This window comes from Capricornis sumatraensis, chromosome 19 (assembly GCF_032405125.1).
Source record: "Capricornis sumatraensis isolate serow.1 chromosome 19, serow.2, whole genome shotgun sequence".
NCBI classification, from domain to species: Eukaryota; Metazoa; Chordata; class Mammalia; order Artiodactyla; family Bovidae; genus Capricornis; species Capricornis sumatraensis.
The window spans coordinates 13,022,859-13,035,332 of record NC_091087.1 but is presented as its reverse complement, the minus strand read 5'-3'; the positions used below and the strand labels follow the sequence as shown (position 1 = coordinate 13,035,332).

The 12,474-nt window shown below is 37.9% G+C and overlaps 1 protein-coding gene across 3 annotated transcripts in view; it reads left to right on the top strand.

Moving 5' to 3' along the window:
- Positions 1 to 12,474, top strand: part of LRRC28 (leucine rich repeat containing 28) — a 200,994-nt gene that overhangs the window by 1,791 nt on the left and 186,729 nt on the right. For 2 of the 3 annotated variants that reach the window (XM_068991153.1, XM_068991151.1), the window contains exon 2: positions 2,104 to 2,331. In XM_068991153.1, coding sequence (XP_068847254.1) covers positions 2,164 to 2,331 — 168 coding nt within the window. In that variant the 5' untranslated portion in view covers positions 2,104 to 2,163. Of the gene's footprint in view, positions 1 to 135; positions 153 to 2,103; positions 2,332 to 12,474 lie in introns of those variants that run through there. The other variant, XM_068991152.1, reaches the window with a different exon arrangement.

Genomic DNA, 12,474 nt, shown 5'->3' with positions numbered 1-12,474 from the left:
TTCAAGGCTAAGAGGAGAGCAGCAAGTGATGTGAAGAGTGCGGCACTCAGAAGCACTAGAAAAGCCCAGGACTTTGGTGAGAGACCAGGAAGGGTGCTGCCAGGCTGAAGGAGTGGGTGGGACCAGGTTGTGAAGAGCCCTCAGAATACCTGGTAAGTTTGATTTTTCTAAATAAACTTTTGAAGGGTTTTTTTTTTTTTTTAAAGAATTCATGTGACTAGGGAGTGAATTTACCTGAGAAAGAGAGGGAGACGTAATTGAATTTACTTTTTTAAAAGCTCCCTGCTAAGTGATTAATGTATTACAGAATGACTAAACACAAGGAGACCAGTAAAATATATGGCCAGGCAGGAGATGACTGGTTTTCCATTTTGGCAGATGGAGAAATGTGGATTGATTTGAAGTGTATGTTGGAGATGGAAACCATAGGCCTTGTGATGGATTGGAGGTGGTGGGTGACTCATTCAGGATAGGTGGGTGGAATCATTCTTGACTTCAGCATTTCCTGGTGTTTGGAAAGACTGGGAGAGATTTGGATAGGTGATGAAAATAAAAAACTCCTATTTGAAAGTGTTAAGTTTGAGGTGTTTCTGAGACACCTAAACTGCTTCCAGTTTACCATTTAAATGAATAATTACCCAGAAAGCTTCCCCTTCCAAATAACAATCATCAGCGTTATTTCTAGCCTAGTTATCCTTGCTTCACAGAGAGAATTAAGATGTGGAAAGATTATCTTGTTTAGAGTCATGTAATATGTCTCATAAAAATAGGTAAGTGAGTAGCTAGTATAAAAATGGGAAGGTATTGGACTCTCATGCTCCATTGGGGAGATTATTGAGTACTCCATATTCTCTGCCCTTTTATATAAAATAGCAGATACTTTCCTATTAGGAATTAGAGTTTGGAAATAATAGAATATAACCAAAAAGTTACAAGGCACTGCTTATTGAAAGCTTATGTTACTACATTTGTACTAATTTGGTGTCAATTCTCAGTGAAAATTTTTCTTAAGAAAAAACATTTTCTTTGAAAGGTATTTTCCTTTGGAGAGTTTGAGGAAGGGTGCCCAAGTAAACGAGAGCAGAATCTTTGAACAAAGCTCAACTTGTTTTTAGTGTTTTAGCATTTCCTTAGTATCTTGTAGAATCCTGTTGGTCTATGTGTGTGAAGACTTCAGTCTGGACAACCTTCCCCACCCAAAGAAAAAAAAATCCTTTATTCCCTTATGAGCTGCTTGACCTTGGGCAGATTATTATAGCTCTGAGCTTGTTTCTTTTTACGGTGATTGTGAAGTTTGTTTCTGCCCTGTGTCTAATTGATAAGATGGCAAATCTTATTTCTCTTCCTACCCATGTCAGTTTAGAGCTAGAAGAGAATTTAATCTGTTATGGGTTTTGGCCCTTACCAATAAATTGCTGTCTCCATTGTATATATTAGGCAGCTGAAGCCCAGAGAGGTTGTAATAGAAAAGTATAAGATTCTTATTTCCTAGGGCAGTATTTCTTCTTTCATTGAAATAATAAAGTAAAACCATGTCCCCAGGTCTGTTTTTTGCTACTTCTGATAATCTGCAAAGCTAAGAAGAAAGAAAAGAGAATGAGGAGAAAAAGAAAATATTACAATATAGAACAATATTTAGATAGTAAGAAGTGAAAAAATGAAGGTGTAAATGATCTAGTCATAGTTTATATAGATTTAAATATTTTAAAAATATTTTAAGCTAAAGACAAAATGAGGTAGGAAGGAAGGAAATGGCTTACAGTGTCTGATTTTTAAGCTCTTTCTTCAGTTATGTGTTATGAAACTGGTCTCTGTTCTCTTAGATAGGGATTCCTGTCTCAATTTCAAGAACTATTTTTTCAAATAGGACTATTCTACTAAGTAGTAAATATTGTTTAAATAGTGAGAGTACCTTTTTTATTAAATAGTTATTCATTTTAATCTTTTAAATGTGTATGAAAATTTAGTTGCTATGAAATAGAAATGTAGGAATTGATGTGTAACTCTCTTTTTAATGTCTGCAAATAGCTATATATGCTAACTGGTTTATTTGGCAGCTTTTGTTACCAGTATCATAATTTTCAGGTTTTTTGTTCTCTTTAGAAATCGACCAGTTTTGACAAGATGTAGTACTGCAGCGTGCCTGATGGATTATGTTCAGCCATGGCATCCGAACTTTGTAAGATGATCTCTGTGGCAAGGCTGGAAAAGCACAAGAATTTGTTCTTAAATTACAGGAATCTGCAGCATTTCCCATTGGAGTTACTGAAAGATGAGGGACTACAATACTTGGAGAGACTCTACATGAAAAGGAACTCTCTTACAACCTTGGTACAGTATTACATTACATTTTAAAAAAGTTATTTATAATGTAGTCCTGATCAAGATATGTTTATGTGTCTTAAGATATCCAGAACCAAGATGTATAGCCCCTTTTATTGTATAAGCATGTAATAAAAGTACATATACAGTGGGTTCTCCTTAGGTGGAAATTCACTATCTAATTCCTGCAGTTACAAAGTTGCAGGAGTTGTATAGGAAAGCAAAATATTCACTAATATACCACTTAGTCGCACACACTACTACATATAAGATAGATAACCAACTAGGACTTACTGTGTAGCACAGCTCTACTCAATATTCTGTGATAACCTATCTGAGAAAAGAATCTGAAGAAGAATGAATATATGTATATGTATAGCCAGATCACTTTGCTGTACACCTGAAACTAATGCAACATTGTGAATGGACTGTACTGCAATAAAATTAAAAAAAAATTAGTCCCCATTCAGAAACCCCTCTTCACTTAGTCTGTGCGTCTTTCTGGGCCTGTGCGTCTTTCTGGGCCTGTGCTTTCTTTGCGTGTTAAGATTCCTAAATGATTTATGGATGTTACAGTATCCGATAGACCAGTTAAAAAGTAAGGAAGGGAAAGGCCAACAAGGATGACTTTGATTTAGAGGTATTTAAAAAGATAATAATTCAAAGATTAAAATACTAAAACTAGCATTAGGAGGCTTGATGTGTTTTGAGTATTTTTAAAAACTCCAAAACCAAAAAATCTCCATGATTGCACTGTGAAAATCAAATGACTTTGAGCTATCATCCAATTTATTGGGGAAATTTTTTCCACAAAAGCCAACATTTTATGATATTAAAGTTTTATGATGTTAAAAAAACTAAAATATTTTTCAAGAGAATGTCTCTGTCAAACTCTTTATTCCCACTGTTTACCATGATATTTGGTCTCTGTTTTAAATGAATTTGCTTTATGTGGACTTTCTGATTATCATTGAACCTCATTTAAGTTTTTCACGTTGAATTCTAGTTCTTATTTATATTAGATGATTTATGAAGTCTTGTTGTTTCTTTGTGAATGGGCCCATTCTTCATTTCCTTCTCTGAAAGTATCTGAATATCTGAAAATATACCTTACCTTCATGTATATGGAGTGTTTTTCTGGAAAAGTTTTATTTAATCTGTGTAAAATACCTACAGTGTGTAGAAAGCATTATAAATTTTGCTTATTTTTGCTGTGTTTGAAAGTAAATGTAAATATATCTTTCATTTTTAGTCTTTGGCATATTGGTGTATGGGGCTTCCCAAGTGGCACTAGTGGTAAAGAAACCACTTGCCAATGCAGGAGACATACGTCATGTAGGTTCGATCCCTGGGTCAGGAAGATCCCCTGGAGGAGGGCATGGCAACCCACTCAAGTATTGCCTCAAGAATCCCACGGACAGAGAAACTCCCAGTCCATCAGATTACAAAGAGTCAGACATAACTGTAGCAACTTAGCACATGCACACATTGACGTATATGTTATTTTGCATGCCTAGTTAGATTTTTTCAAATTAAAATTTTCACTTTTCAAACCTTAATAATCTATGTAAAATCATATTAATCCTTTTTGCAAGATCATCATTCCATAAAATGAAACCGTATTTATGTAGTGTTTTTTACCCCCTTTGGAGAAGTGGTATAAGAAATAATTTGTCAAGAATTATAGCCCAGATTTTCTTATGTTTGCTGTTAATGTACAAAGAAAAGGTTGTGAGCGGATTACGTCTCAGTCAGTCATAGTCTACTGTGGTAGAAGTAATTGACCTTTGCTTATAAAACTAACAATAAACTTATGGTTTTGTGGCCATTTCTTGCCTGAATTTTTCTGTTTATGAAAAATTTAAATACCTACTATGTAATTTTAACTGATATAATGACTTCCAAACATACATTTCAAGTTCATTATTTGCCACCTTGTTTGTTGAAGATTAAATTGTTGCATATGTTTATAATGATAGGTGTAAGTATTTTATTTTAATGGTTTCTCTTAGCTGGAACATTTGATTCATGTGTATCAAAGAGCTTTTTCAACTGTGAAGTGCCATACAGATATCAGTATGTGAGAATGGTGGCAACCATACCATTCCCTGACTATGCTGAGCATAAGATAGCTTATTTATCCAGTATAGTCTGAGAATGGCTTCCTGCATAGGTTTTGAAAGCAGATGGAACAGTACTTGCCCTGTGTGCTCGAAACTAGTGAGTTCAGGCTTTTGGAATATTTTCTGATGTTATTGATAAGGTATATTTCCTATAGAAATAACATTTAGTATGTGAAATTTGACTTCCAACTGCAGTGGTGTCCAAAAGAAAAAACATTATTGGAATCATACAGTATCTCAAACACATTAAGAATTAATTGGCTTTTATTTTTTAAGGAAGCTTGGGAACCTGCCAGTCATTTCCATTTCCACATTGTTTTGTTATTTTTTATTAACATTGTTTTATTGTGTTTAAATGTCCTGTCCTCAGCATTCCCCATTTCCCCTCCTTATATGAAGCCTCTTGGTGAGAAGAGGAGTCACTGAGGCCTGACTTCTGTCCTTCTTTTTTCCATTTAAGTTGCTCTGTATCGCACCGTGGTTTATATTTGTAGGATGATTGTATGGCAAATGCTCAGAACTTGGGGAATGCCCATATTAAAATGGAAGGACAGTGAGAAAGAATAAACTTTTTTTATAGATAAAATAATAACTTCATATATTACCTATGAAAATGATATGTGCCCTATAGCAACCAATATAGAGGAAGACATGAAAAGTAGTTGTTTCTCTTTCTGTTCATCCAGTTCTGTGCTTTGGAATAACCAGTATTAATAGTTGGACTGTGTCTTTCTGCTACTTTGCTTCTGTTTATGTAATTATGTACTCTGTATTTTTTGCCTTTTTAAAAAACAAAAGGAAGTCATACTATACATATTTCTCTGCAGATTTCTCTCTTCACTTCATTCTTACTCTGCTAACTTCTAGGCCCAAAAGTATATATACATCCTTGTATTTGGGATCAAGTCTCAAAAGCAAGATTGATGGATCAAAGGATAGGCATATTTTACATTTTAAAGTACTTTTTAGCAGTATTTCATTGTACAATATTACCATTTATTTGTGTATCTGAAAAACCATAAAGCTTTTTTAATGTGAGTTAATTTATATAGGAATACTGTTATATAATTAATAGGCAAGTAAGAAGTAGTTGGGAAGCATTGTGATTTTGGTTCCTAACATTTATCTTAGAAAGTGTTTTGAAGAATTTTTCTATCATTATTTTAAGTGCAATTCAAGAATTATTAAGTCTCTGATCTTTGTGGTAGTTTGACATTAAGAGAATAGGAGATACAGGTTCTGTGTTTGTTGTAGGATAGGCATCCACTTAGTTGTTAAATGAATATAAAGTATATAGTTAAGGACTATAGTACAAGTATATGAATTCCAGATTGAGAATCTTTTATCCAGGGACTCTGTCTTAAATTCTGTATCCCCAGTGCCTGGCCTATTGCCTAACATATGTAGGACACATCATCTGATTCTATTTATCAGGATTGTAAAAGATTTTTTAAGGAAGGTGCTATTTGCATTGATCCTGAAGAATGACTTTGACAGAAACTTGGGAGGAAAACTTATTCATTCACCATGTATTTATTGAGTACTTACTGTGTATCCAGTACTGTTCAAGGCGCTGACAGTCAACACCTCATGGAACAGATTCTTATTCTTATGGAATTTTTGTTTCTTGACATCCCAAGCTGAAGAAAAAAATATTAACTGAGATTAAATGGCAGAAGATTAGGATCAATATTTGTCCAAAACTTTAGTGACAAAAAGTGATGGTGACTGTGACAGGGACTGTGTTAGAAGCTCTGGAGAGTGGAATGCAAGTTTGAATTGGTAAGAAGGAGATGAAAAACTAGATAACAAGGTTAGTGGGTCTAAAAATTTGGTTTTGATTTGAAAAAACAGACATAGCTGGAGGGTCTTGACACAGAAGGACACTTTTTCTTTCTCCTTTTTTTCTTTTCTCTTTACTTACCCCTCTTCTCTTTTCTAAGAGGAATGAGTTGAGCCTGTGTAAATGCTGATGGGAAATCTTCATTAGAGAGGAGTTGAAGATACAGGAAATAATTAAAAGTTCAAGATTCCTAAGAAGGTAGGAAAGGATGGGCCCCAGAGTACAGTTGGAGGGAGGGAATGACTTTGAAATAGTATCCCTTCCTCCTTTAACGAGAGAAAGGAAGGAAAGGTGCGCAGGAAGATACAGACTGTAGGGGAGACAGTTTTTGTCTGATGACCACCACTTGGGGAGTGAAGATCTGTGGAGAGTGCAGGTTTCAAGTTATTGTTATGAAGAGTCACGGCAGTTTGTTTTGAGAAAGGTGGTAGAACTGTTGGGATTATTCAGCAAGCAGTTGATGGCTAGGCTTATGGTGGAACCATCTGCTGGTTTAGGGAGTTTTTCCTGAAGTTCTTAGCTGTCTGAGGTATAAAGAATTTGGGATGTCGCATTCATGCAGGCTTAAGTTTTTCCATGTACAGAGGGACTAAGGAGGTTTAGGATTTGGGCAAGAGTGATTAAAATGGTGGGACATGGAGTCTAAGCTGAATTGGAAGCAAAGAAAGAAAGGAGTGAGTGAATAGGGAAAATAAAGTGGGTCCAAAGGATCCCAACTTATACTGGGCATGATTGAGTAAGCCATCTGCATGGATGGGATATTCTGGTCGTGGAGAGAGACATTAGTCATTGAGAAGTTTCAGATGATGACAGGTTATGAGTGTGCAGGCTGAAGGGGACTGGGGTAGAGCCTACCTTGTCCCCTTGCATCCCAGTCCCTGCCTTTCCTCCCCACCAAGTAGCTGGGATCTGCGTAAGAGTGAGAGAAGGATATAGCATGGAAGCAGCAATCAACAGTGGAAGCATTTGAGGTCTGCAGGCCCAGGAGGAGAGTATTTTCATTGTTTGGTAACAGAACTTAGTATTAGGAAGTAATAGACCCAGATCTTATGTGCTTAATCTCTTTGGATCCTAGTTCCTTCTTTTAAAATAAAAGGTGGCAGGTGACTTGCATGGAGGAAAAGAACTCAACCTGGAAACAAAATTATTCAATGATCTGCCAGTTTCTCTTAATGAATGCAGTAGGTAGAAGGCTGTCCTGGGGATGTGGAAGAGTGACCTCCCCAAATAACTGATGGAGCTCTCCTGTGCCAATTTTATTTATAAATATAAATGGATAGAAAACAGGCATGTAAATTTTAGATGAAATAGGGTCGTTTGGCATGCTGTGGTTGATGGGGTTGCAGAGTCCGATACGACTGAGCGACTGAACTGAACTGAACTGAAGAGCAATAAGAGTAGATGGATCCTGATTAAGCACTTAATCTATGCAACAGAAAAAAACTTAAAAATGATACCCTTCTGAGCTTGAAGGGAAGAAGAGGTATATCCATCATAATCCTGAACTGGGGTGGCAGAGTAAGATGCAGATGTATTTCTTTGCTGCTGGCCCAGGAGAAAACATTCCTGACCTTCCTCCATCAAGTATGATCAGGCAAATCATAAAAAAGTACAGAGAGTCAAAACACAAAACGATATTTAACTTTCAGCAGAAGAAGCGGTAAAACCTTGATCACCCTTACCTAGTAAAATGAGAGAGATTAATAGCTGATATTGAAGATTTTCAGTGCTGTGTGTGTTGAAGACAATGGGGAGCAGGTGCTCTCACATACTACTGGAGGGAGTGGAAATTGACTCAGCGTTTGTGGTTGAGTGGTTTGTGGTTGGACCATATCTAGCAGAATTTTACACGCACGTATGTTTGAACGAGCATTTTGGCTTGTAAGAATTTCAGTTTAGTTCAGTTGCTGAGTCATCTCCGACTCTTTGCGACCCCATGGACTGCAGCACACCAGGCCTCCCTGTCCGTCACCAACTCACGGAGTTCACCCAAACTCATGTCCATTGAGTTGGTGATGCCATCCAACCATCTCATCCTCTGTCATCCCCTACTCTTCCTGCCTTCAATCTTTCCCAGCATCAGGGTCTTTTCAAATGAGTCAGCTTTTTGCATGACGTGGCCAAAGTATTGGAGTTTCAGCTTCAGCATCAGTCCTTCCAGTGAACACCCAGGACTGAACTCCTTTAGGATGGACAGGTTGGATCTCTTTGCAGTCCAGGGGACTCTCAAGAGTCTTCTCCAACACCACAGTTCAAAAACATCAATTCTCAGTGCTCAGCTCTTTTTATAGTCCAACTCTCACATCCATACATGACTACTGGAAAAACCATAGCTTTGACTAGACGGACCTTTGTTGGTGATGTCTCTGCTTTTTAATATGCTGTCTAGGTTGGTCATAACTTTCCTGCCAAGGAGTAAGTGTCTTTTAATTTCATGGCTACAGTCACCATCTGCAGTGATTTTGGAGCCCCCCAAAATAAAGTCTGTCACTGTTTCCACCGTTTCCCCATCTATTTGCCATAGAGTGATGGGACTGGATGCCATGATCTTAGCTTTCTGAATGTTGACCTTTAAAGCCAACTTTTTCACTCTCCTCTTTCACTTTCATCAAGAGGCTATTTAGTTCTTCACTTTTTGCTATGAAGGTGGCATCATCTGCATATCTGAGGTTATTGATATTTCTCCTGGCAATCTTGATACCAGCTTGGGCTTCATCCATTCCAGCATTTCTCATGATGTACTCTGCATATAATAAGCAGGGTGACAATATACAGCCTTGACATACTTCTTTTCCTATTTGGAACCAGTCTGTTGTTCCATGTCCAGTTCTAACTGTTGCTTCTTGACCTGTATATAGGTTTCTCAAGAGGCAGGTCAGATGGTCTGGTATTCCCATCTCTTTCAGAATTTTCCACAGTTGGTTGTGATCCACACAGTCAAGGGCTTTGCCATAGTCAGTAAAGCAGAAATAGATGTTTTTCTGGAACTCTCTTGCTTTTTCGATGATTCTACAGATGTTGGCAATTTGATCTCTGGTTCCTCTGCCTTTTCTAAAACCAGCTTGAACATCTGGAAGTTCATGGTTCACTTATTGCTGAAGCCTGGCTTGGAGAATTTTGAGCATTACTTTACCAGCATGTGAGATGAGTGTAATTGTGCAGTAGTTTGAGCATTCTTTTGCATTGCCTTTCTTTGGAATTGGAATGAAAACTGACCTTTTCCAGTTCTGTGGCCACTGCTGAGTTTTCCAAATTTGCTGACATACTGAGTGCAGCACTTTCACAGCATCATCTTTCAGGATTTGAGGTAGCTCAACTGGAATTCCATCACCTCCACTAGCTTTGTTCGTAGTAATGCTTCCTAAGGTCCACTTGACTTCACATTCCAGGATGTCTGGCTCTAGATGAGTGATCACACCATCATGTTTATCTGGGTCGTGAAGATCTTTTTTGTACAGTTCTTCTGTGTATTCTTGCCACGTCTTCTTAATATCTTCTACTCCTGTTAGGTCCATACCATTTCTGTCCTTTATTGAGCCCAGCTTTGCATGAAATGTTCCCTTCGTATCTCTGATTTTGTTTACCCAACAGAGAAAAACAGCCAAATGAACAGGGATACTCCTCACAACATTGTATATGATGAAAAATTATGAAAGCCTAAGTGTTTGTCCATATGGGCTGGGTTAAAATCTGATAGCAGCTACCATCGTTTGAGGTGTTATTAAGTGCCAAGCATGATTTTAAGTAATTTATATGTGTTAATCTAATTGATCTGCAAGATAATTGTATGAGGTAGTCACTGTTATTCCTGCTTTAGAGACAAGTAAACTGAGGCATAAAAAAGAATACATCAAACTTAATAGAGATGATAGCTGTGGAAGAGGGAGGCCACAAGAGTTGGGATAGGAGCTCTGATAAACAGAGCCTTACACTTAAGTGTTTATAGTAAAAGGGAAAGGTCCTACTGAGTTTGGTTTATATTCATTTCAGTAGATATTTATGATTTTGAGAATTAAACATGAAAATGAGTTTGTTGGAATTTAGTGCTACTAAGATCTTTCCCAGCTCTCAGATTATTAATCAGTGAGTCTAAACATTTTGATTTACAGTGATGGTGATGCTTGCGTTTATGCTCCTTGAAGCTGGTGGCTGGGTTGAGGGTGAAAAGTGTTGAAGACTGAGAAGTCATCCAGCTATATGCTCTACCTGTTTTGAATTTGGTAAGAGTAGTATCTAGATCAAATGATCATCAGAACACCTTGAAGGGAAAATCAGCAAATTAAAGAGATGGTAAAAATGAGCACCATGCAATCAAATGTGCCAGAAGAAGTAGGGAGAGGGAATGGTTTTCTTTTTGTTTGATGGTGTCATTTTGAATTCCAGCAAAGGACTTCTGTTTCCCTCTAATTTGTCAGACCCTTGCATCTTCCACAGCCTCCATAATCGCCATGAACACTCTGTTCTCGAGTTAGCACTGTACAGAAACATCTTGCTAAGTTGCTTCAGTCGTGTCCGACTCTGTGCGACCCCACAGACGGCAGCCCACCGGGCTCCCCCATCCCTGGGATTCTCTAGGCAAGAATACTGGAGTGGGTTGCCATTTCCTTCTCCAATGCATGAAAGTGAAAAGTCAAAGTGAAGTCGCTCAGTCGTGTCTGACTCTTAGCGACCCCATGGACTGCAGCCTACCAGGGTCCTCTGTCCATGGGATTTTCCAGGCAAGGGTATTGGAGTGGGTTGCGATTGCCTTCTCCAACAGAAACATCTTAGTTATTTCTAAACCTGAATGCATGGAAACAGCTCTGTCTGTGTTTTAATGCTTATTTATAATATATGCTATAGTCCTGCAAAACATTTATTACAAATGTACCAGTAACTATCTCGGTTAACACACCTGCACCTGAAAAGTTTGAGTTTTGTTATCAGTTGAGTCATTCAGTTGTGTCCAACTCTTTGTGACCCCGTGGACTGCAGCACACCAGGCTTCCCTGTTCATCACCAACTCACGGAGCTTGCTCAAATTCATGTCCATCAAGGTGGTGATGCCATCCAACCATCTCATCCTCTGTCATCCCCTTCTCCTCCCACCTTCAAACTTTCCCAGCATCAGGGGCTTTTCAGATGAGTTGGTTCTTTGCATCAGGTGGCCAAAGTACTGGAGTTTCGCTTCAGCATCAGTCTTTCCAATGAATGTTCAGGACTGATTTCCTTTAGGATGGACAGGTTGGATCTCCTTGCAGTCCAAGGGACTCTCAAGAGTCTTCTCCAACGCCACAGTTCAAAAGCATCAGTTTTTCTGCACTCAGCTTTCTTTATAATCCAACTCTCACATCCATACATGACTACTGGAAAAACCATAGCTTTGACTAGTTGGACATTTGTTGGTAAAGCAGTGTCTCTGCTTTTTAATATGCTGTCTACTTTGGTTATAGCTTTTCTTCCAAGGAGCAAACGTCTTTTAATTTCATGGCTGCAGTCACCATCTGCAGTGATTTTGGAGCCCCCCAAAATAAAGTCTGTCACTATTTCCATTTTTTCCCCATCTATTTCCCATGAAGTGGTGGGACCAGATGCCATGATCTTCGTTTTCTGAATGTTGAGCTTTAAGCCAACTTTTTCACTCTCCTCTTTCACTTTCATCAAGAGGCTTTTTAGTTTCTCTTCACTTTCTGCCGTTAAGTGTGGTGTCATCTGCATATCTGAGGTTATTGATATTTCTCCTTGAAATCTTGATTCCAACTTGTGCTTCATCCAGCCCGGCGTTTCTCATGATGTACTCTGATATAAGTTAAATAAGCAGGGTGACAATATACAGCCTTGACGTACTCCTTTTCCTATTTGGAATCAGTCTGTTGTTCCATGTCCAGTTCTAACTGTTGCTTTGTGACTAGTATACAGATTTCCCAGAATGTAGGTCAGGTGGTCTGGTATTCCCATCTCCTGAAATCTAAGCTGTTTTTCCTTTTGAATCTTCGGATTTAAGTATTTTTTCCTCTCAGTGTTACTGGTTGGTTGTCAGTAGATCCTTGTCAGATAGTAAACAAACTATTTGAAATAGCTTGGAAAATTAATGTTTACCTATAATTTATTCTGTTGAATCACAGAATTTTAAAGCTAGATGGAGCTTTGTAGATAGTTTAGTCAGTTTTTGAGGTAAGTAAGCTTAGAAGAGGTTACTAGATGAAT